Raw genomic sequence first — 23,473 nt, forward strand, 5'->3', positions numbered from 1 at the left:
GCTGAAGGGTAGCGGGGAAAGGCTGGTTGGGAATTTTGGGTGAACTTCAGCTACAGCTGTTTTGTTTTACTGCAGAAGAAGAAGAAAAAAAAAAAGTTATAGCAAATTATGTCTAAAAATGAACACATTCATGCAGCAACACCTCCCTCCTACCATCAAATTCCATGCTCTTGAGAGCAGGGATTAGTGTTTCTCACGCATTCAGTGAAAAAAAGCAGCACAAACAAGGAGAAAGCTTTAAAAGAAAATCCTACCATCGCAGATTTGGCACCAGAAGGCTCATGCCAAGACAGGCTGAGGTTCTTGTGGACTTGAGGGTCTCCCATAAGTTTATTTCTCTTACAGTTCCCATAATCGCATACTCAGCCTTTTCCTGCTCTCACGTGCGAGGCAAGCCAGACACAGGATAGCCAAAAACATACACATTCATTTTGGGAACAAGGAGTTACTGCTTGGTTCAACCAACAGATTCAGCCATAACATTATGAAAGACAGAAAAAAATATATCCAAATAAAGCGTCGTTTCCCCAGATGCTGCACTCGTTCAGGTATCTGAAGAAAATCCTTATCAGCTGTTCAACAACTGAGCCAAGAAAAGCTTAGCAGTGGAACTGAGTGCACAAAAGCCATTGACAACGGCACAGCTACCCGGATACATCTCAGGTCAAACGGCTACATGTGGAACCAAGGACTCCAAGCCACCAGACAGACAGTTGCTGTTACTGAAGACACATGCTGGGGCATGCAGATGCTAGCACGAAGGGCACAGGCCCAGGTACATGCCAAACCAAATGGCCGTAGATCCAGCAGCAGCTCATTGTCACTGCTCCCTCTCCAAGACGCCATCAAGGCAAACTGGTGGCCAGGAGAGTACACATCCTGAGGTAAGGGGCAGAAACTTTAGGATCTACTTCACACTGAAGTCATCCAGCAGGATGTTTGCAGGATAGAAACATACCGTACAACATACAAACACACACAAGTCTCAAAGAGCCTCTCTTTCCCTGACTTCAGCAGGCCCTCCTGGACAATACAATGAGGCACGAGCAGTGCCAAGACGTGTAGCTCAGGGGAAGTCAGGTACCACACAGTGAGTTAACCAACTGCATTCTTAACTCACATAACAGATTCCTGACAATACCTTCTGGGTTTACCAGCTACTTCTGTCCATTTTCTGGTAGTCTCACAGCAGGCTGCAAGCCCTGAAGCAGAACACTGTCTTCCCCCAGGATCTCACAGCTCCTGGGTTCAGTCAGGCACCTGCAAGCCACAGGTAGAGATTGCCCTTTCCCCCCCACAGTAGGCCTCAGTGAGACATTGGGAGACCCCATGTGGCTCCTCATCCACAGACAGCACTAACCAGCTTGGTTACCTCCGCCAGCCCTGAAAGAACACAGAGTGAGAAGGCAGCATTTTTAAAATATTTTATTTATTGTACAAACTATTTACAAAATCAGCTACTACAACCACAGGCTTCCGAATTTTGGCTGAGCTCTGCCAGAACTTCAACAGAGAGGACTGGGATTTGATCTGTATCATCCACAGCTCCTGGTTTCTAAAAACATGCAACATGGTCTGCAGGTGCAGGCTGAAGCCAGACCCTCTGCACCTCAAAGCAACTTCAGGAAACACGGAACTGTCTGACACGGCACCGGGGTCCTAAAACTTTCTACATAAGTGCCTCTAGTAAGTTGGGAATAAATAAGGATAAAAAGAAAAGTAACAAGCCTCTGTCAGAAGAAACATATAGTACAGGTAACCAGAGCGCATCCCTGCTGCCAGTGTCAAGGGCAGCATAAAAAGTGAACACTTTGGAAAAGAGTATAAAGCTAGAGACAAGATTAGAAACACTGTGACGGATCCCAGGAACACGGAACCAACCAGGGGCCTGTGTCAACATGGAAATGGGTTTATTTGACTAAGAGTACCTGCACCCATCACAGTTCTGCCTGCACTTGTGTTGAGAAGAAATTCCTTGGCTCTGTATAGTTTCTGAGAAGCATGGGACGCTGGCTGCAATGCACGAAGATTTTAGGAGCTCCTTCCAGCAGAGGAAGAGTGCCCAATGTCCAGCTACTTTGTCCTTGGAGTAAAGCAGTCCAGCTCAGTAGAAGAAGGGAGAATTCCTGAGGAAGATGTCATTGGCAGACCTGGTCCATAGCTACAAGGCTGGAAACATTTCCACCGGGTGAGACTGCAAGACAAGGCTGCAATGTGGGAAGAGCACCAGGCTCACCTCCCAACAAACAGGAGCTAAGCCAAGCACAGCCACCTTCTCTCGATCCCTAGAGAAAGCAGTCAAGTGGTGGCACAGAGAACACAGCCACAGCTGCGGTGACCATGGAAGCCATCCGCAGCACAAACAAAACTAGTACTGCATTCTCTACCCAAAGGTCAGGACCTTGCACAAAGAAGCCTGCACTAAAAAGGGAGTCCAGATCCTACTGCAGTGATCTGTCAGAGCGCAATGGTGGCAATCTCTCAAGCTGGCAATCTCCTAGCACCTCAGCGCCTGTGGCAGAATGAATTCACAAGGCAAAGAAATCCCCCTGAGTAGACTCAATGCTCAGCTTGCTGTTTTTTGGCACCAAAATGGCTTGTTTCTTTCTGCACAGCCCAACAATAGGTAAGATGCTGCCTTAGTAAGAACATCCTCTAGATGTAGAACATTTCCTCAAATTCCCAGCCAATTCAACTAAGGTACACTGAAAAAGCATATACTTATCTAAAGAAAAAAATAATCCATAGTGTGCAGAAATACGCCTGGATCAGCTCAAGGATAAAAGGGGGCTAAGGAGGATGATGTGACTTTTTATTTAATACAGTGTTCTAAAGTTAGCTCAGGGGTGCCAGTTTGAGACGTCGCTCTGGAAGAAATCCAGCCATTCCATAATCCAGTGAAAGCTTAAATTGCAGGCAGTAGCAATGCAGCATGCCTGCATCTCCTGACCTGAACTAAAAGACTGTTGAGCACTTAGAAGATCTTCAAAAATTTTGCTTCACTGAAGAACCTACAAACATTCACAGACTCCTTTCCTCTTTTTCCTTAAGAAAGGCTGAAGAAACTGCCAAGCTAACACAACCCAATCATGCTGGTCTGTCCACTCCTCTCCCCACAAGTCATACAATGGTGAGTGCAGTATACTATCATGCAGGCTGTTGAGTGATCATTCGAATGAAGTTCCAATTTACATTTTTTTGCTGGAAAGCCAGCAGCCCTGAATGGAGCAGCAGGAAAGGAGAGCTCAAGAAAGAGCAGGCAGGAAGATTGGGAGGACAAAAAGCCAGCTGCTCTCCAGGCACCAAGAACCCTCTGGAAACCCTGCCTGAAATGCAGTAAAGAAAGAGAAGCTTCAGGCTGCTGCACGACAGAGGTAGAAGCCAAGACGCTGGGGGATGCTTGGGTGCAGGTACGGCATTCTGCCCAGAGCCATCACCCCAACAACAAACACAAGACCAATGTATATTGTAGCTGCTTACTGACCTGTCACTGTTCTTACACAACATATATACCCCTGAAGGTGAACGTGGGATAGGCATTGGTGCTCAGCAATAAGGGATCACAGTCGTGCCCGTGCCCCCTCTCCTGAGGAAGGAGAAAGAAGGCAAGGGCATGGGACAGCTTCCTGTGCAACATCATGAATCACTATCATAGACATTCAATGGAGGAGAAATTCCTCTTCCAGTTCATTTGCAAAGGCTCATTACCAGCTGCTGCTGGAGAAGGACGCTTCTGCTGCTGGACCCTGGTGGAGGTAGTACAGAATGACTGTCAGGGCCAGCGCTTGTGCTCTGATGAGACTGCTCTCCCCTTTGGGCTACCCCCTCCAGTGAGGGAGACTGCCCATTTTTCTCTGTGGCACAGGTGACAGACAACAGCATCCAGAGCAAGATGGAGAAGGAGAACAAGAAACTCTTCTAGGGCCAGGTGCTGAAAGAAGGAACCATTCTGCACCCTTCTTGAGTGATTGAGTTAGATGAGCTGTTGGGGTGCGTCAGTGAGGGAGCTGAGCCAAGACATGGAAAGTACTAAGGCTTCCTATGAGCCAGGTTTCCAGCAGAGCTCCACAATGGCCTTCCCCCTTCTTCCCTGAGAGCTACAATAAAGGCAGCTCAGCATGTTGTTTGCACCTCACTGCAACTTCTGCTCATGAACGTCATCTCACAGATGGATGGGTGTACAGGGTAATCCTGCACAGTGTCTCCTTGATGAATGCACCACACTCCTTCTGTTGTTTCACACTGAACCAAAGGGAGAATGAAGGACGGGAAAATGATGGACTCTTGATGACATATTTAAGATACAGAAAGGCCACATAACTTCTGGATGACAAATTCCTTTACACAGAGTCTTTGCTCTGCCCCCATTGCCCAGGTGAGGGGAAGGAGAACAGCTAAGGGACTGAACCTGGCTCTTGCCATGAAGAACAATGGCCAAATGGCCTCCTGGAAAGGGGAAATCACAGCATGCCAAAGCCTTCACAACCCTCACTGATAGCTAGCTGCAGCATTTTGTGCACTTCTTCATAGGAGTCATAGGTTGGGAGGCACAGCTGGTTAAAACTGTAAGACAAAAGAAAAATCCCATTCAGACTAGATCAAAAAGGAGCCGTCCCCATCAGCTGATTTTAGATGGGTTAACGCAAGTGTCCCACATATATTACACACTGCTTGCCCATCACAAATAGCTAGCATCATGCCCAAAGCACAGTGCAGGAAGTCCTATCACTCTGGGATATTTACCAAGTGTGAGCTGTCGGCAAGGTACTGTGAGTTGGAGCCGCAATGATCTGGAAAGATGGACAAAGTGCAGCAAACCCTCCTGGAGGCAGTTGGGATGAACCAGTTGTGAACTGTAACAGCCTAGCCAGCTCCTCCTGCGTGAAACTGGAGACCACAGTCCAAAACCACCTCATGACCTGTTAGGAAACAGTAAAGGTAAAGCCAGGTCAGGTAAACAAATCAGATAAGCCCGTAAGCAGATCACAAGAAGATCAGTCAATTTATCTCGCAACCTAACGTTCTAATAACAGTAACAATTTGCTGTTACCAGGATGAGACAGGGACAAGGATTACATCGTTTCTTTAAGTTAAAAGAAGTCTCACAACACCTCTTCCCACCACTTCTTTCCCTTAAGGCAGAAAGACTTCTGCTTCCCCCACAGATTTTATTTATTTTTAGAAATATCTGTGTTGTAAACGTAGTTGGTTGTCTATACAGAAGTTCATTTGCTTCTTGTGCTATGCTCATCTTGTGCTTTTTCACACCCTCCGCTACTTTTGCGGGAAGGTAAAACCATTCCAGTGCTTACAGACAGTAGCTTGTACTCCCATCTCTCTTCTGCTTGGGTGTTTTAGAAGTTTCCATTATTTTTCTAACGGAAGTGGCTTACATTCCCATACTGTTCCCACTAGGAAGATTTAAAGGGTACAAATTTAGACTACTACATCAGTAGTCTACTGTAGCACTGAATTCCAAACGCTCCACGTGGGCTGCAATCGTGATCTTAAAGCATCCCCACTAGCAGCAATTCCCACCACTTCCTCTCAAATCCCTGCTGAACTGCTCTTAATTAGCACATTGTTGGCTTTTTGTAAAAGGACTGCTGCTGCTAATTTTTTCCTGCTTGTACTTGATTAAACATTATTTCATAATACTCGTAGTATTACTCTTGACTCAGATCTTCCTGTTTATCTTTCTGGAAGCCGAATTTCCAACCAAGAAAGCAAAGCTGTTTCCAGTTTAATTTGTCTTCTGCTGTAGCTGGGCTAACCAGTAACAGCAAACAGGAGGTAGAAACCCTATCACTTACCTTCTCACGGAAGTGCCAGGATCCTCCTACCACTACTGCATGTGCCTTGAAGTCACAGACACTGATATCTCCAGTACCACACATAAGCAGCTGAAAGGCAAGAGATGGCAGTCAAAGTCAGAAGCTCAAGAAACAAAAAGACAGCTACTGTCTGATTTATAAATGCTTAGAAAATAAACATGTTGACATTATTCCACATCAGAAATCTCTTCATTTGTTAGAGAGGAGGCAATGTAAGGGTAGACATGCTTAGGAAGGCAGTGATTACCTCAAGCTCATTTTCATCAAAAATAGCCAGTAGATTCTCAGGAACTAACTCATTAAGACCTGGAAGAAAAGAGGAGAGAAGAGCAAAGTGTTAGCCCTTGGGGCATGAGGGCAGAAAAGAGAGGGGAGCAGACAGCGTGTTACCTTTCAGGAAGTGATCCACCTCCTCTCTAACCTGATTGGCCAGCCTGTATTGTGCAAGTAGATTCAGATAAAATATTTTATTTTCATTTGTTACTGGTACTTGAGCCCCTCCTGTCACCAGTTCAACCACCTGAAAACAGAAGATCACTTGACATGAGTGTGACCAGCAGCATTCTCCAAGCCTGAAGTCCCAACCAGAGCAAACCCCCCTGGCTAATGCCCAGCACAAGGTCCATTTTCTAGGGCACACAAAGTTTTCAGCCTCCCCTGGTACAGGTGGAAGGGGTTGAACTGTCCCACCTTCAGGAACTGCCTTTCTCACCTTCTCCAATTGTCCTGTTTTACTGTACTTCTCTTCAGCAAAGACCAAATCCATCTCACTCACATCATTGTTCAGTATGAAACAAACTTTTGATTTATAGAATTCTGGATCATCTGTTTCAAAATACTGAGTAGAAAAAAAGGAAGGAAGGAACATGAGAAAGAAGAGAGATTTTTGCTAGTTAGGATTCTGGATACGCTTCTACCACACTAACATTCATCTGTTTCCCAGATCACGTTTTCAGACAACGCTGGGAAGCTTTACCTTGTAGTGCATACGAAGTCCTATGATCTGAGCCAGGAAGGATCGGGTGAAACGAGCTCGCACCAGTTGTTTGTAAGCACCTCCCAGTGATGACTCATAAAGACACTTTCCTACTAGGCGGCCTGCAAACTCATACAGCTTGAGTCGTACATACGTGGGACGCCCTGGATTTGGATGCACCTGTAAAGAATAAAATAGTCAAGTACCAGACAACGCTATCACAGCTAGTAGCTATGAGACTTCAAGTTTAAGTTGCATCTCACTAGGTGCCCAAGGAAATTCAAGGTAATACCCTCAGAGCCAAGCAACAGAAATGAAATGCCTGAGCCTTCCTATGAAGAAGAACATGAACTGTTCCACATTCACAGGTCAGAGGCTGTGTTAAGGTACAAATGGATTCTGAAACATTCAGACCCAATAAAACATCCGGACACTCTGACAACATCTACTCTTTCCCAAAAATGTAGTCTTCCCTGCTGACTGGTATAGTGGTAAAATTATTAATACTCAAGGTCTGAAAGGTTTGGCTAAGTTTGTCCTAACTAAAATAACTTTCTTTCTGACTAAAAGCTATCAGTCTGAGCTAAGAAAATACCAGATGTGCCATTCCTACAGACTCTACCAAGATCCATCTCTCCACGTTGACATAGAATTCACTGCTTGATTCCTTCTTCCATCCCACCCAGAGGCAGGTAATTGGCCCTGTTGACTACCCAAATGTTCTCTTGCTACGCTCATAGTTAATTAAACTGCCTGGCCTATCTTAAAACTGTATGCGTGTTATTATGCACTTGGAGTCCCTATATTCTCTGGCAGTGGCTACCCTCTGCTTTTCAACCAGCTTTCCACATTTCAGTGGATTCAGATCATTAAGCAAAGCTTTGAGAAAGACAACCAAAGCAACTAGGCAGGCCTTCTAAAGGATGGGTAAAGCTGCACACTTCTTACTGAATTTAGCAGCAATGTTATTTAGCCAGCAGCATGCCAACGCAGAGTTTGGACTATTCAAAACAGAAAACTGCAGACTCACCAAGGCCTGGTTGTTATCACTAAAGCGGGTAAAGAGTTGACTGGTGGTATCAAATAATGCCTTACAGATGAGCTCAAACCACTCTCTGCGTGGACCTCCCCAATCCAGAGCTACAAGACAAAATAAGTTCAGTCATCACCCACAGGTCATCAGTTCAAGAGTTTCATGCATGCAGTTCAGTACTACCTGATGAGAGAACTCATCTCAATGAACAGCATTCTGTAGCAAAAAAGCAGTAGACAGCGACCCCAGCACACTAAGTTCTGTTCTCTGAGTCCTGATAGACACATTTTTACTTTAAGCCTCAGGCCTCTATCTGAAGTGGGGATAGATACTATCAGAAGGTTAATTCACCAACATCCACGAGAAGGTGAGAGCTAGAAAACCACAGATGACAGAGACCACATGAAACCAGAACTTCAGACTAAGAACTCTACTTCCTCCTCAAATAAAGTCACAGGATAACTCACCTTCTTCATCTTGAAAAACAACTTCAAAGTTTTTGCTCCAGTCAGAAACAGAAAAATTTCGTGTTGCTTTAAAAGACTGCAAATAAATAGATAAATAAATAAATAAAAGGTAAAATAGCAGCAGCTGTTACTGCTTGGCATCCTGTAACCAATACTGCACATGTGGATGGACAAGTGAAACTACACAGAACATAAGAAACAGTTCAGTACTTTAAAGTACAAAACCGAGAACTAGGAACTCCTGAGGTCTAATTCCTACTTGTTGAAAGCCATAGAAGTCAATTACTCATTCTCTATTAAGAGAAGGAGAGAAGCACTATCCACACAAATCTAGTTCACCTTAAAACCAGTATGAGGTTTAAAAACAACAGTCTTAGCACAACCCAGATGTATCCCTCCCAAGACTGCAGTATTGTTTAAAGTATTAAAATGCTTGTGGGTAGGAGCAATTTCTATAAAGCACTTTCAGCCCACGAGTCAGATTAAAAAAGGAATCTTTCAGAGAACATTAGAAAATAGCTTGAAGGGTTCACTGAGTTCACACTTAAAGCAAGTCACAGTGCAAAGAAGCAACAATCTTCCAGGTACCTAGAACTTCTTTTGTCCCAATTATAGATTTCAATTAAAGGAAAACCATTATACAGCAGTCCTCAACCATACAGTTTGCCTTGGTTTAGTCCATCTTGAAACATGTTAGGCACCATACTAGTCAATTCTTTGGGATAAGCACTGCTCATATTTTTCATGCCTGTCAGTCTTGTACATTAGAACTTATATTTATTACTATGGCACTGAATTTATTTTGTCTTACTAGGCTGTAACACCAGTGCAAATGATGGTGCAAGAATTCCAAAAATAACAGGACAAAACCCTTCTAATAGTATTTCTATGACTAATGTCATTCTGCATCAAGCTATTAACTGAAACATAATCTTGTAAACAGTGCAAGCTTGTACGTGCAAAAAATAATCCAAAACATGGATTTACTGAATATAAATCAAAAGAAATCTCAGCCAGTCCTGCTTTCCCCAGAAATGTTCTTTTCCATCTTCATAACATTTCTGTTATGAGACATATGGAAGCAATAAGTCAGGATAACTGCCTGCTCTGTTTACACTGTATTTAGAATGTCAGTTAAGAAATGTATTACATGAAGATATCAGATCAGATCAGCTTCAGTGAAGACTCAATCAAGGACTCTGCAGAATATTTGATGGCTACAAACTCATCAGTGTATGCGTGCAGCTCAGTAATACTTGATGTGAGAGCTCAATCACTGAACAGCTCTATAGAAAAAAGAGTAAACAAGGACTTGTGAATTCTTAGGTTCTGACCCCAGATCCAGTTCAGATGACCGGTCTCTCTCTGAGCCTCAAGCCCCAGTGTAAAACTGGGACAACAGTACCAGCATTCCTACATTTACACGTCATGCAAGCATCTACACGAGACATTTCTCAGGGCCTGCTTTACTCTATTTTTTTTTTCTTAATCAGAGCTGAAGTATCCTCATTACTAAATAAACAGACAACATCTTACTGGCTGCAGAGAAACAAGACAGCATCCAACATGTTACAGAATCTGAACACAAAGGAGCTACCTTAAGATTTTCTTCTTCTTCCAGTGTCCAGCTTTCTACTGGCATCTGCCAGCAAGCAAAAGGACTAATCATTTTTTGTGTGGCAGCCCTACTAAGTGCCAGTTTGGATTTGTTTAAGTATTGACATGAAGAAAAAGGATGGAGGTAGCTCTGGACTTGACTGAGGTGACCTCTACACTCAACTCACCGACTCCAGCAGAGAGTGACGGCTGACCTTCAGCGTGACCTTTGAATGAGGTCTCTTCATATGCACTTGACGCAGTTCTCGTTGAAAAAAGTTCACTTTGTCCTGGAAGGTCTCTGAGCCTCCTGAGAACAGTGAAAGTTAGGGTCAGGTCTGAGCTGGCAATGCTTGAAACAGTTAGAAGGCATTCCTAAGCCTAACTGCTTTACAGCCCGAGGATGAGTTTGTTACAGCAACATATGGGACAGAACTCTAAAGACAGTTTGTAGTTATTCTTGCTAACATTCAAATACTCACAGGTGTGCTTTAAAAGAGCATTACAGGAAAGCCAAACTGAATAGGAACAGCTGGCACAATGAAATATATTCACTGAAAGCACCAACAGTAACAGAATACAAGACTCCAGGAATCACTGCATTCTCAGAGTTTATTCAGTGCTGACACTTCATTGCCAAGCATAACTAGCAGACTCAAGTGCTAACTTCCCAACTACTATACCTACCTCCCAACCCTTTTACCTATGTTTTTATGCAGAGAGCGAATGAAGGTGGCTGCCAAGATGTTCCTCTCCTTGCAGCTGAGCTCCACAGGGGGCTGGATCCCATCATCCACCACCAGTGTCAGTAGTTTGTGCACAGGGTCAGGACCAAGATATGAAAACTAGAAGCAAAAAGATGCAAGAAATGGTAAGTACGATGCAGATAAAAGAATCATAGAATCCTTACAGTTGGAATGGACCTCTGAAGGCCATCTAATCCAGCTCCCCTGCAACCAGCAGGGACACGCATAGCTAGATCAGGCCCGGGGCCCTATCCAGCCTCACCTTGAAAGTCTCCAGGGATGGGACATCAACCACATCACCAGGCAACCTGTTCCAGTGCCTCACCACACTCACCATAAAAGATTTTTTCCTTATATCTAACCTAAATCTACCCTCTTTGAGCTTAAAACCATTTCCCCTTGTTCTATTACCACAGACCTTGCTAAAGGGACTGTCCCCTGTCTTTCCTGTAGATACTGAAAGGCCACTATCAGGTCACCTCAGAGCCTTTTCCAGGCTGAACAGTCCCTGCTCTCTCAGCCTCTCCTCATAGGAGAGGTGTTGCAACAGTACATTCAGCAGACAGAACAAGACCACCTGCACTCTCAGATCTTCTCTGCTCACTCATGCAGATGTAGTTAACAAGAAAACTGCTTCCAAATATCTGGACTCCAGTTGGGAGTCTGTTTCAATGCTTGTTCCTTAGCCAACACAGTCACAGTATTTTAGCAAGGTTATGAGGAAAACAATACAAATACAAGAGAAGTCATGATTTTTTGCCTCTAACTGGGACAAAAGGCAGGAAGGACTAACACTAGTAGTTCCTACTCAAAAAATAGCAGAATTTAGGCAGTGAAACAGTATTCCAGAGTCTGAATTTTACACAGCAAAGCTTCGCTCTGTGGGTAAAAACCCTTCTCTCCAAAAGGGATAAAAAACAGGTTCTCACTCACAAGGACTTCTCACAAGGAGAGACTCACCTTTGTACCAGGACATACTCGAAAGGTGAAAAGGCGCCACGGAATGATCTTCAGGTAGAATTCTTTCACTGAGAATTGCTGAGTAACCACAAGGAAAATAAAACATTAAAGGTCTCTCGTACCATTAAGGGGTGTTCCCCTAAGCCACTTGAAAGACAGAACAAACCCAGAGTGAGGCTTCTGCAAAGACTGATGACATGTTTTCTCTGGTACAATGTTTAAAAGCCTTTAAAACTGGCAACAGCACACAGAAGCTTCACTTGTTAGCAACACTTGACCATGAACACTTGCAACGCATGTGGGATACAAATTATACAGCAATAAGCCATTGTGTTCAGTAGAATATCACCAGCCTCATCATAGAGTACTCAATGTAAGTACCCTTGAGAGGCTGAATTCAGGACAACATTGTAACACAAGGACAAAAAATGGTCCGGAAAAAAGTCACATCCTGCCTACCAAAACTCTGGCTACCATTCCCTTAATTTTCACAACCATTTCATACTATTTTGGAAAAACACTTGTAATTGCTAAATCCAGGAGATTTGGAGAAACTTCTTTCCAGTTCATTTCTGGAAAACAAATAACTGCTAACTGTGGAACTGTCACCTTCTGAAGAGTAAGCTGAGATGAAATTTTAGCATCATCTGAAGAAAAATGAAATCATTCTTTGCACAAGCCTGTTCTAGCTGCAGTAACTAGAGAAAAAATGATGAGTGGCATTTCTCCATTGAACAATTATGCAACAGAAACTGAGCAAATATGAACAGGAACATCTTAAATAGCAGCACAGTAACAGTTATCTATCGTACAAGACAGATGCTCTAGGCATATATAGAGAGATCCAGGGATACAGTTACACAAGCATCAGAAAATGCATTACTAACTTTGGCATCCGAAGGGAACCTGCATTGGTACCCACATCTGGGAATCTCCTTTAGCAAACAACAACAGAAAAGCCTACAGAATTCCAGAATGACTCTCCAAGAATAAAAGGATTCAAAGTTCCTAAGGGCCCAGCAACTCATTCCCAAAGTCAGTTCTTCATGGTGCATGCTGTAGAGATCCAGAAATCTCCAGCAACATCCTCCATCATGTAACTGTTTCACAGTTCTCTCTCTCTTTGTTAGAGAAACAATTCCTAGATTAGCCTTTTACACTGATACTCATCACTGCATTTTTCAGCATGCATTCAGATTAATAGATTTGCAAAGTGAATTTATTAGCAGATTTAGTGGTATTTTCTTTCTAGCTCCCCTGAAAGCTCAGAGGCAATAAGAAGGGGTAATGGTTTATGCTAACATTCTCATAATAAGGGAATTCTCATTTTGTCTTGACTTGCTTGAATTCTGTTCCTTCTACTTATCCACACTTCATCCTCTGACTACTTTTTTTTCTTTTGCTTTACCAGTAACTTTCAAGAAAAGAGACAGGCAAAGCCATAAAACCTATTAAGTGTCTTAGTTCAAGTCCAGAGGTATAAGAAACTGAGAAACGGATTTGCAAGTCTGACCTGAACAGAGCAAAGGAAAGGCCAAAGTCTACTGAATAATCAGTGACAAGATTCCCATAAGGCTTTGATGAGACCTGGAAAAACAGAATCCTAAAACTTCAAGAAGTTCTCAGTCATGATCTTTATGTTTGCTGTCTATCCATAGGCAAAACTTTATCCAGATTTGAAGCACCTAAATCTGAAATTAAGGTGTAGGGTACAGGGAATGCTCTTAAGGGTGGTAACTTTGTGGTCTTTACCTTAGGAGACACATAGCAATACACTTTTTTAGGTTTCTTCACTTTCTCAGGAGTTTGACTGTCAGAAGGAGAATCTTCATCTTCATCCTCAGTAGCAGTAGAAGGACGGCGCTGGGAGGAGCTTAGGTGTGTTGGTGGAAGGTGCCACTGGGTGTTGGTGTAACTAGAAGCTTCATAAAGGTAAGCTTCAAAGTAAATACTGACACCTGAGGTGGAGACATTGCGTTCTACGATGTTCTTCTCATTCTCTGAAGGAAGTAAATAAGGGTTGTATAAATCTTAGTGCAGCCCAGAACCAAAAAGTAGAGAATGCATAGAACAAGACAAATTAATCCAGCTTTAAAGTAGTCAGAGTAAAAGGAAAAGAAAAAAATACAAAAAACAGAAGGCTAACATCCAAGGAAAAACCCGGCGACATGAAATTGCTAAAGTGAAAACAGGAATAGGATGGAAAAATTTCAAGGTAGCATCTTGCCTGCCCTGGTTTCAGACTGTGACTAGTTTTTGGGGTTTTTTTGTTTTGTTTTGTTTGTTTTTTGGCTATTTTCTTAAAGAAACAAGCAACCAAATACTTCAAGCAACAACAAAAGCACATAGGTTTCATACAGTGATCTTCATCACTACAGCTCAGTATACACTACATAGCTAGATCACTTACTGTATGGCTCAGATGCAAGATACTAGGAAACAATAAAAGTTGCCTAATTTCAGAAGTAAATCCCCTGAGACATGCAAGAGGACACACATGGTTTTATCTGCTGAATGTACAGAGAACATCAGTCTTCCAAGATCTCCCTTGTCAGCAAGAAATCCATTTAGCTTAGCATTTTTAAAAGAATAGGTATTCCTTGAGCAATTAAGCATGGCTTGCCGGCAGCAACACTAAGTTTAGCTCTGCTACAAGACTGCACATAGCGTTCTGCAACAGGGCACCCAGAGAATAAACACTGAGCAGTTCCTGACTCACCACTTAGAACAATGATGTCAAAATCACCATTACTTATGGGCTGGTTCTGGTAGGAGATGCAGGCATGGAAACACCCTCTACAGTGCAAGGTGAATCGGAAGAACACTTGGCAAGTCTGCCGGTTGGATACCACAGATTTCTCAAACACAACGTCAGAGTTCTCTTCTTCTTGAGGACCCAGCTAAACAGAAAAACACAAAATAGAGGACAATTCTCTCTTGCTCACGTCAAATCAGTTCGCAAGGGATGAAGCTGTACTCACCTCATGGATGGAGAGGCTGTAATTGTGCTCATCGATCAGGGACACAGAATTGCTGGTGGGATTGTCATACTCATCTCTGGGAACTATCTGCAGGGTGTGCTGCTGCCCACAGGTCAGCACCAGAGTGGAGAAATGGCAAACAATTTTGGTTTTGGAGGGAACCACCATCCCTGGAGTAGAAACAACAGTTCAGAGTCAGAATCCCATGTGCTGCTACAAAGGAAAAGCAACGAGGGGCACAATCTGCTTGAAAACTGATAAAACTCCCAAAAGATTTTATGTCCTTAGATCCAAAAAACAAAGAAACTGAGCACTGAAACGCATAGCATGAGGCAATGGGGTCGCCTTGGATCAGAATCTCAATACTGGTAAAGCAAACCCGATCAGCCACCAGCCCTCCAAAGAATGCCTTTTTCTTCATTCTGACCTTCAGCTCAGAAGCTTGCCCACACTGCAGTTACAAAGCACAAGTCAGCTGGCATCCAAGGAAACCTGCAAACTCAGTTTATCAAACAAAATTAATCCTGAAGGTTATCTGAATTAAATCTGAGCTTCCTCTTTCTAAAGAGTTATCTTAGGAAGCTTTCTATCTATTTATAATGCAACTTAATAGAGGTACATTCAGTGAAAATGCGCATGAAATATAGAAGATTCTGATGGGTTTCAAAAAGCAAAAGTAGAAGAAAAAATTAAAAGGATAAAAAAGAAGCAGCTCAGAGAAATAGAGTGGGATATTCAAAAAAGGAAAGGAATCAAATCAAGGCAGTATTTTCAGCAGCATTTCCAGTACAGGATACCTTTGCAAAAAACATTCTCTGACTGTTAGATGGATCATAAAGAAATTATTACAGAACTGAGAATATGCCACAAATGGTTAGAGAGCTTAAGAACTAATGACTTATTCTATAAGGCAGTTTCTATTTTGCCATGTTCTAGTCGTAGAAAGTACATTTTAATCACAGGTCTGTTGCTGAGATTTATACATGGCAAGAGGAAAATCGTGAAAGGTAACCCTTTCCTAGCCACCTACCTATTTATTTGGAAATATATACACCTAATTCCTTTCAGTAATTCCACATCTACTTTTTGAATCATTACAGGGCTACCTAGACCTTACCTGGCTGAAACACCTTGTAGTAGGGGCTGTAGGCCACATTCAAGCCACCGAGTTTTATAGAGATCTCATATCTCCCAGCCCTGCGCACAGTGAAGGCCACTTTCACCACATTGGAATTAGGCTCCTGAAGAACTTCCTGGGTTACAGGAATATCAATTGCTAGTTCCACATGGCAGATGTGAACTCGCAGCCCCAGAGGCCGGTGAGCAGGGAAGGGCTGCCCATTCTTATAGAATAACTGCATGGGAAATGGAGAAATCCAGGTCAGCAAAAAAATGCAGTGCACAGAGAGACAGAAAGCAAGTTGCTTTGCAACCAGGGGGAAACAAGCACAAGAACCCCAGCTCAGCATAACAGAAAAAAAAAAAATGGACAGCTCTGACACACAGGCTGTGTTCTCCCAGACAAACGGCACAAGTAGGCATTGAGAAACCTCATTCTCTTTTCAGCTGGGGTTCACATGAGTGACCCAAAAAGAACATGCCTCTGGGCACTTCTCTGCAGTGTTAGCGTGCATCAGAACAGAAACCAAGAAAATCCACTACCCAAAGAAAAAAGGCAAAGTCACATCCTTTCAGAGAAACAAGCAGATCTTGTCCACTTGTGCTCAGCTAAGCTCTCCTCAAGTTCACATAGAAAACTGTGCAGAAGATGCTGATTGAAGGAGCTGACTGAATCCACACTGATAAGAAGCATCAGCATGAAAACGTGTTAGACACAGCCAGCTCCATCTCAGCAGTTGTCCAATTTTAGAAAGTAATACACCTCAGCCAGTACTTCCTTGCATGAATTACAAGAATTGCAAGAATTACACCTTGCAAGAATTACACCTCAAAATCCTAAGAGCTTGCAGCCTGCAGAGTAGCTCCTGCCTGCTGTCAGCAAACAGTCTCCAGTCAGCAAAAAGTTACTATTATTCCCTGCTTCTAAACAGTGCAGGGCCTGAAGTAGTATGTGTATGGGCTGACAGGGAGAGAAACCAGTGCATGCAACAGATACTGTTGATGAATAAGGGACTAAGCAAATGTGAGACAAGCGTGGCGTGCACAAGCAGATTGCTGGAGCTGCCATGAATAAGTCAGCGAGGTAAAGAGAATAAATGTAAATAGCAGGAACAGAACAAGTCAGTTTCAACTCTTTAATTCTCTGTTCTGGAGTCAGAACCCCTTCTTGTTTACCATCAAGTAAAATGGTTTTCCTCACCTTCTCAAAATGGTAACACAGTTGAAACTTTCTTCTTACTTTGATACCTTTCTGGCTGGGTAAGGTGGGGTGGAAAACACAGGAGCTCAACAAAACCCGTTCAAATGATCCCCACATAGCTCCAGCCCCTCAGTGTTCAGGCCCCTCATGAATCTCATTTGTATTCTTGACCCATTCCCCTAAACTTGGCCTTCTGGGAGTGGTGGGGAAAACAGGAGTCCTTGGCAAGCTTTTACAGATCAAAAAGGGTAACACTCAGAGTTTTTAGAATAACTTCTGGTAAGGTGGGGAACAGCCATGAGGCTTTACAGCTCTAGGGTTGCTAAAATGCTCAGTGTCATGCTCCCAGCTTCAGCTGCATGACCAAAATATATGACCAAGTCGGCTGAAGGCAAGGCTCAGCCCACTTGCTTCCCAGCAAAGGAGGCAGTAGTAGGACAAGCCAGGTTTCCTCTGATTATTCCAAGGATCCTCCAGAGACTGTGATGAGATTTTACAGGAGAGCAAACCTTGGATACGCACTTACAGAGTTCTGTAACACATTAATAGGGTAGAATACAAGAACAGGTAGCTTTCCTATTCCAAAGTTGGTCTCAATTAGAAAGTTAAAAAAAAAAAAAAGCATTTGAAGAGCCCATCCCTAACTCCGACCTACGTCCCTGCCCCAAAGATGCTTGGAAACAGAAATATTCCCTTACATGCACTCGGAAGGCCATGCTATGGCCCACCTCATGGGGGTCCTTCCAATCCCAGGAGATTTTGCAGGACCGGGGATCCAGGTAGTTGCCTCGCACGTAGTCATAAATAGTTCGCTCCCCTCGGCGTTCCCGGTCCTCATGCTGAAGGAAGCTGACTATACGTGCGGCAAGCTCAAAGAGGAACTTAATGGTGAAGAAGAAGGCTACCACAGATACTGTGATCCCACCTGCAGCAAGGAGAAAACAGATGGTAGTTGCAGTAGCATGATGAATCAAGCACCAAAGTCACATCCTCCTTATCCCAAGATGCCTTTTATTAATGACATTCTACTCAACTGCAAATTAGATGTTTAAGGCAGAAGCTATTGTGCAAACATTTATGGATTGTGTTATGCTAGAGGTTAGGTTAGAAAACAACACATCCCTTAAAACACTGCAAATGATTGCAAGTGGAGGAGAAATAGGCAAAGGTGGTACAGAGTCTCAGGCATGGCCAGCAAAAACACGAAATTCCCTCTGAGTTGCAAATTAGAACTACAGAAATTTCTCTAAGGGAAACAGTCAGATAGCCACACAAACCCTGGACATCACATTAAGCCTGAATTAAGAAGCATCATGGAGGCAACAACCCTACACTAGTTCTGAAGAGAAAAAGTAAGGGGATGGCTTAGGAGTGAGGTCAATGGAAGAACTTTGGAAACAAGAAGAATGGTAAAGGGGCAAGTCTGCCAAATGGAGGGCACAGTGCAGGGTGACAATAACTTCATGTTTGTTAGGTAGACTCTAACATGAAATCAAAGGCTTTCAATAAATTCCTCTAATGCCTACGGAGAGGTAAACAAACACAGTGGCAGCCTTTCCTTCACTTACCAATAATGTAAAACATCAGGTCCCTTCGGTGAGACACACAGCCGAGGATCACAGCTGCATCTAAAACACAAAATAGGCCAAGTCCAGACCAATAACTCTTCCTCACATACACTGGCCTAAATTTAGTCTATGATTCCTTAGACAAATACCTATCATCTATCTTCCTCTCCCAGGACATCTTTAAGGCATTGTTCCACAAGACTGAAATATACAAGCAGCGTGCCAAAAGGAACAGTTCTTGCACCATCACAAATTCCTGTTCCGATTCAGGGACCTAAAAGGACCATGTATTATCTTCAAAAAACAAACAGTGGGTTTGGGGTACTGAAGGATGAGCTAATTCTGCAGGACTTCAACAAAAATATCTGAAAGCTACTCGTTGGAAATTTCAAACCTCCAGGAATCAAGTCATGCTAGTCTACCATCAAAGTGTATAACAGAGCCAACACCAAAATGGACAGAAACTGACCCTCAACCAGCAACTTTAGAAGAAAGTCTATGGGATAAAAAGGATGTGGACAAGACAATTCTGATTGGTTCAGAACAAACAAAATCCTCCTAAGGCAGGGATGAATCCCTTTCCTTTTTTCCTGCCCTGTGGCTCTACTGTAGAAAGTAGGAAAAAGTGTCTACCTCTGCATACTCACTCCTGAAAAGCAGAAACTCTTGCTGATCAACTCGCAAACTAAAACCTTGATTTGTACACTATTAAGATAACAGAAATTTTTAGAGACACCAATCTAAAATTAAATTCTCACTGAGGGGGTTGCTAAACAAACATGTAGTAAAAAGACTACACCCTGAACAACATGTTCATGGTTGATAAGACGTAGCCGACAGATGGAACAAGCAGCAGCAGCAAATGCGTGTGACAATCAGACAAACAACTTGACATACACTAATGCATCCAATATAGCTCACCAAGTCACCATTCAGTTAGTGAGAAGCTACATTGTGCATTCAAACTGTCTTTAAAGAAAAAAAAGAATATATACACAAAGGAGGAATTATTCAGCAGTCATCTCAACAGCAGCAGCAATGGACACCAGCATGCAGAAGGCTTAAATGAGGCATATATCCCCCCAGGCCACAACAACAGCCATCATTTCCAGCCCAGCAAATGCCCTTTGCTGGCCCCCCACATACACTCCATCTCCCTGGTTAAAGAGCAATCACTTACCTTTATGCAACTGCTCATGTTCTAAAAATCAAAAGGGTGGTACCCATTCTTCAGCATCCTTCCTCCTTATGCCCAACTGTGGGGCAAATGTCAGCACAAAGAGGCCATAGAAAAGGCTGTCACAGAAAATGGAACTCCTGGAACTTGCATCACAGGAAAAACTGCTGAAAGGCGAGGACCTGAGCACAGCAATCTCTTCCTCTTTGTGGAAGAAGGTTGCCCTGAAGCACAGCTCCCTGTAGCCTGTAGTTTGCTAGCCTTCCTGGAAAAAGAAGAAAAAGTAAAGCTAGATCTGTCACTGACAACAAGTCTAGCAAGTACAAACAGGTGAGAGGTGCACTGCAAGAGTATCACTAGATGTCAAATCCACAGAAGCAATCCTATGAAGATATCAGTCAATGAAGTGCTTGGCTTCGACATGTTCTCAGTCTCCATGTAACACTCTCATTCCATATGATCTGCTGAAATTGGAAAGTTCAAGATGGAAATAAAAGCAAATAAATAACTTGTCTCCATAGGTTTCATCGGGCTCACGGGTTTCCCAGAGCAGCCAAGCAGCTCTGAGCTATTCAAAGCACAGAGAACCAGTTACGGCTCTAAGCCTACACATGCCACAGGATGCCTTATACTATCCTAAACTAATTTTTGCTGATGTTTTAAGTGTTCAGAAAACAAGTTCATAAGGCATTTCAGTTTCAGCAGCACGGTCCCCTAAATCATATCTTACTGTCAGAACTCCGATTTTAATAACGAAAATAATGTAAACTAACAAAAATAATACTGAAAATAATAAAGTAATAGGAAAATAAAATCTAACAGCATGAACATATGCCAGAAGATAAGCCACAGAGCCTACAGAGTCAGTATGCATGCATGCAGAACACAGATTACATAAGGGAGCGAGAATGAAACGTACGGATCCAGGCTCACCACGGCAGCTCTCTCAGAGTTCCACCTCTGGCAGGGATGCCAATGATGTGCTCCTCTTGCCTGTCATACCATCCCATCGGCTGTCACTGCTTCTCTTATACCCCTTCATCCACCTTTCTCTTCAGATGTCTCTTACTTCTCTCCATCCCAATAATCAAAAGCCAACTGCTGCTGCACACTTCCACTCAGGCTCTAAGCTTTCTAACTCATTGGAGAAACAACGGGTGAATTTTTGACTGTGCTGCAGAAGTCAGACTCTCGCTGCCTTCTCCTCCCCCACATCTCAGGAAGAGTCCCACCCACACTGCTATTTTCTTCTCTCCTCTGTTTGAGCGAACAGTGTTGCAGTCCTCAGGGGCATAAGTTCTTATTCTCCTCTTAAATAATGTTTCAGGTTTATGAACTCTTATCTTTGTATATTAAGAATCACAGATTAGCAATTTCTTTGATGTTTAAGTTATTTCACAGTATATCTCCAAGACAACATTGAAGTACAAAGTCCTCAGTGCTTGCCTATATGCGCTAGCTACAAATGCCTACTTGAATCTGCTCCTTAGTGGCTTGGCAGTGAAAGGGGTCATTCCTCCCTGCACAGCTGCAGAATTTCACAGAAAGTTATCAATGCTTCAGAATCTGTGAGATCCCCTCCCAGCATCTTACAGAACCTGCTTCTTTGGGTCACCAAAAAGCATCAAACTGACATCACGGGTTCATCTACCCATACTATTCTTGGCCCATAACTCCCCACACCACAAATAACAGCCTCTCTCCAGAAAGAAAAGAGCTGTAATTCCAACTACAGGTGTATCTGAAGACAACAGAATGCTCTTGTTTGGGATTGCAGGATGATTCCCTGCATCCAGCAAGCCGTCTCCCTCAGTCAGCACAGCCACTTCTCATTCTATCATCTCCACATGAAGTGGCAGGCAAGGCGCCAAGCTGGGCGACCAGCAGAGATGAAACAGCCATGGCACAGTCAGCTTCCCTCGAACACACACGCCAGCAGCAGCTTTAAGGATGCGCCCTGGGTAAAGCTCCCATCTGTGAGTAGCTGCTATTCAAGATAAGTTGCAGCATACACAGCTAAATTAAAACAGTATTGATGCTAAGAACTGCCAGCTTGCAACCTGGTAATCTAATTCATAAAAGCAGCAACATAAGGTACCGTTGTAGCTAGGCTAAGAAATGCTGAATTGACCTACAGGTTCCAGTGATCTGGATTTAAGGACACAGCTGGCAATGGTCTCCTGCCACCTACATGGAAAACGGGGATTTAGAAAGCTTCATTGTGGTTTGTCTCAAGGAGAAGTCCTTGCACAATTAGGATAGGCAGCCAGGAATCATAAGATGAACAACATTAGTGCCGTTGCCACTCTCAAGGCAGAAAGGAAAACAAGACTAGTAACAAGAATAAATTTTGCTTGCCTTACTGCTGCTGTGAAATCAAGGGAACACAACACAAAGCTCCAGGAAGCAGCACCAATGTATCTGTGCATAGGAGCCACAAGAACGATGCCACATTCAAGTGGCTATAGCTACAGGGCCAGCTGGGGTTTAAAAATGGTTTAAAAGCCTTTCTGCAATTTGGTATTGCTTCAGAACCATTAAGGTGACAGAACTCCACACCTCTGAGCAGAACATCCCTATCCATGCATGCAAACATCCACCACCAGCAGCCACTGCATCTCATGCCACACACACCACACACAAGACAATTCTCCTTCAAGCAAGAACATGCAGTATTTTTTCACATTAATTAAAGCACGTACAGAAAGACAAATAGAAATGTGAATGAAAACTTGGCTTTAAAATACACTCATGGAAGACTGAAGAGTCAGCTCAAAAGGCACAGAGCAGACTCAGCCCTCAAGGACAAAAGCTACAGCAGTGACAAAGGTTTCCACAGAACAAATCTGCACCTCTCTCTTCAGAGCTGGCATTTATCACACATGCATTTACATGCAATCCCAAGGAAATACTGGCAACATAAAATAAAATACTATAAAATAAAATAGTACAGGGAGACCTCAGTCAGCTGCCCAAGGACTTCCCACTGCAGGCGAACAACCACGAGGACAGCAAGCCATTTCCCAGAACAAGCAGGCGCTGCTTTGCAGGGCCCTCCCATGGGCTGCCCCTTCCCCTGGGCCAGGAAGAATCTCTCACGTGGTACATTGGGACTGCAGAGCTGATTTGGTGACCAGCATGCCAAACAAACTAACCACATTTGGGAGATACCAAGAGGTTTCAGTAACCTCAGAAAAACTCACAGCGAAGATAAGAGCCACGAGGCCTGCCTCAGCCCTCCTGCACAGGGCACCAGAACCCAAGTCCAAGGACATTAGAAGCTTTTCCTTCCCCGTGCAGAAGGGCTGCTGCAGGTCAAGTTGCACAGCCAGCAGAAAGCACAGCTTAGTAAGCCTGAGGGCCACAAACACTCCAAAGAAGCACAGGTACCAACATCCCCGCTGCTCTATTCCAAGTCCATCAGCACAGCACCGCCAGCACGGCGCTGTTTCCCAGCACACGTCAGCCCAGCGAGCTTATTAAAGGGTTGCACCCACTGCTCCTCCGCGCAGCCCGGTGCCCGTCAGCGCGAACAGAAGGGGCTCCGGGCCTCCGGGGGCCCCCGGCTCAGAGCCCCGAGCCCGGCTCTGGCAGCACCGAGCGAGAGGCAGAGCGGTCACAGCACTTCGTCTTCAGCGCTCGTAGCCCTGAGCCCGAGGTGCCGCCCCGTACGCTCTGTGGTACCGCCCGCCTCGCCCCACTCCCAAACCGGTAGCGCCCTTACCGAGCACCCCGCTTGACAGAGGTGCGAAACCACTGCCCCCTTGCCGGCGGCCGGAAGTGACGCCACTCCCGGTCCGCCCAAGAGGGCCGGG

General features: G+C 43.9%; 1 protein-coding gene across 7 annotated transcripts; it reads right to left on the reverse strand.

Moving 5' to 3' along the window:
• Positions 1-1,409: 1,409 nt before the first annotated feature.
• On the reverse strand, positions 1,410-23,440 carry AREL1 (apoptosis resistant E3 ubiquitin protein ligase 1). 7 transcript variants are annotated; one of them, XM_040701853.2, is made up of 21 exons: positions 23,383-23,440; positions 19,662-19,923; positions 18,631-18,755; positions 18,482-18,541; positions 17,642-17,838; positions 15,711-15,948; positions 14,594-14,763; positions 14,332-14,512; positions 13,365-13,612; positions 11,613-11,690; positions 10,610-10,751; positions 10,095-10,216; positions 8,311-8,386; positions 7,841-7,950; positions 6,811-6,990; positions 6,547-6,672; positions 6,225-6,354; positions 6,082-6,140; positions 5,814-5,903; positions 4,744-4,919; positions 1,410-4,563 (listed from the first exon to the last, which is right to left on the reverse strand). In XM_040701853.2, exons 3-21 carry the CDS (start codon positions 18,635-18,637, stop codon positions 4,461-4,463), a joined length of 2,493 nt encoding a protein of 830 aa, XP_040557787.1. In that variant the 5' UTR covers positions 18,638-18,755; positions 19,662-19,923; positions 23,383-23,440; the 3' UTR covers positions 1,410-4,460. The 7 variants fall into 7 exon arrangements, with proteins under 7 accessions (XP_040557787.1, XP_015143168.1, XP_015143171.1 ...); XM_015287682.4 differs by having other exon boundaries at positions 17,612-17,838; XM_015287685.4 differs by lacking the exon at positions 18,631-18,755 and having other exon boundaries at positions 17,612-17,838.
• Positions 23,441-23,473: the final 33 nt, after the last annotated feature.

The sequence above is a fragment of the Gallus gallus genome, chromosome 5 (assembly GCF_016699485.2).
Source record: "Gallus gallus isolate bGalGal1 chromosome 5, bGalGal1.mat.broiler.GRCg7b, whole genome shotgun sequence".
Classification (NCBI taxonomy): domain Eukaryota; kingdom Metazoa; phylum Chordata; class Aves; order Galliformes; family Phasianidae; genus Gallus; species Gallus gallus.

Bases quoted from the DNA above. Each gene is read 5' to 3' on its own strand.
- AREL1 (XM_015287682.4), bottom strand. The intron at 6,991-7,840 runs GTGAGTCTGCAG...TATTCTTTACAG, and splicing joins GTGATAACAACCAGGCCTTG to GTGCATCCAAATCCAGGGCG. The intron at 6,673-6,810 runs GTAAAGCTTCCC...TTTTCTACTCAG, and splicing joins GACTTCGTATGCACTACAAG to TATTTTGAAACAGATGATCC.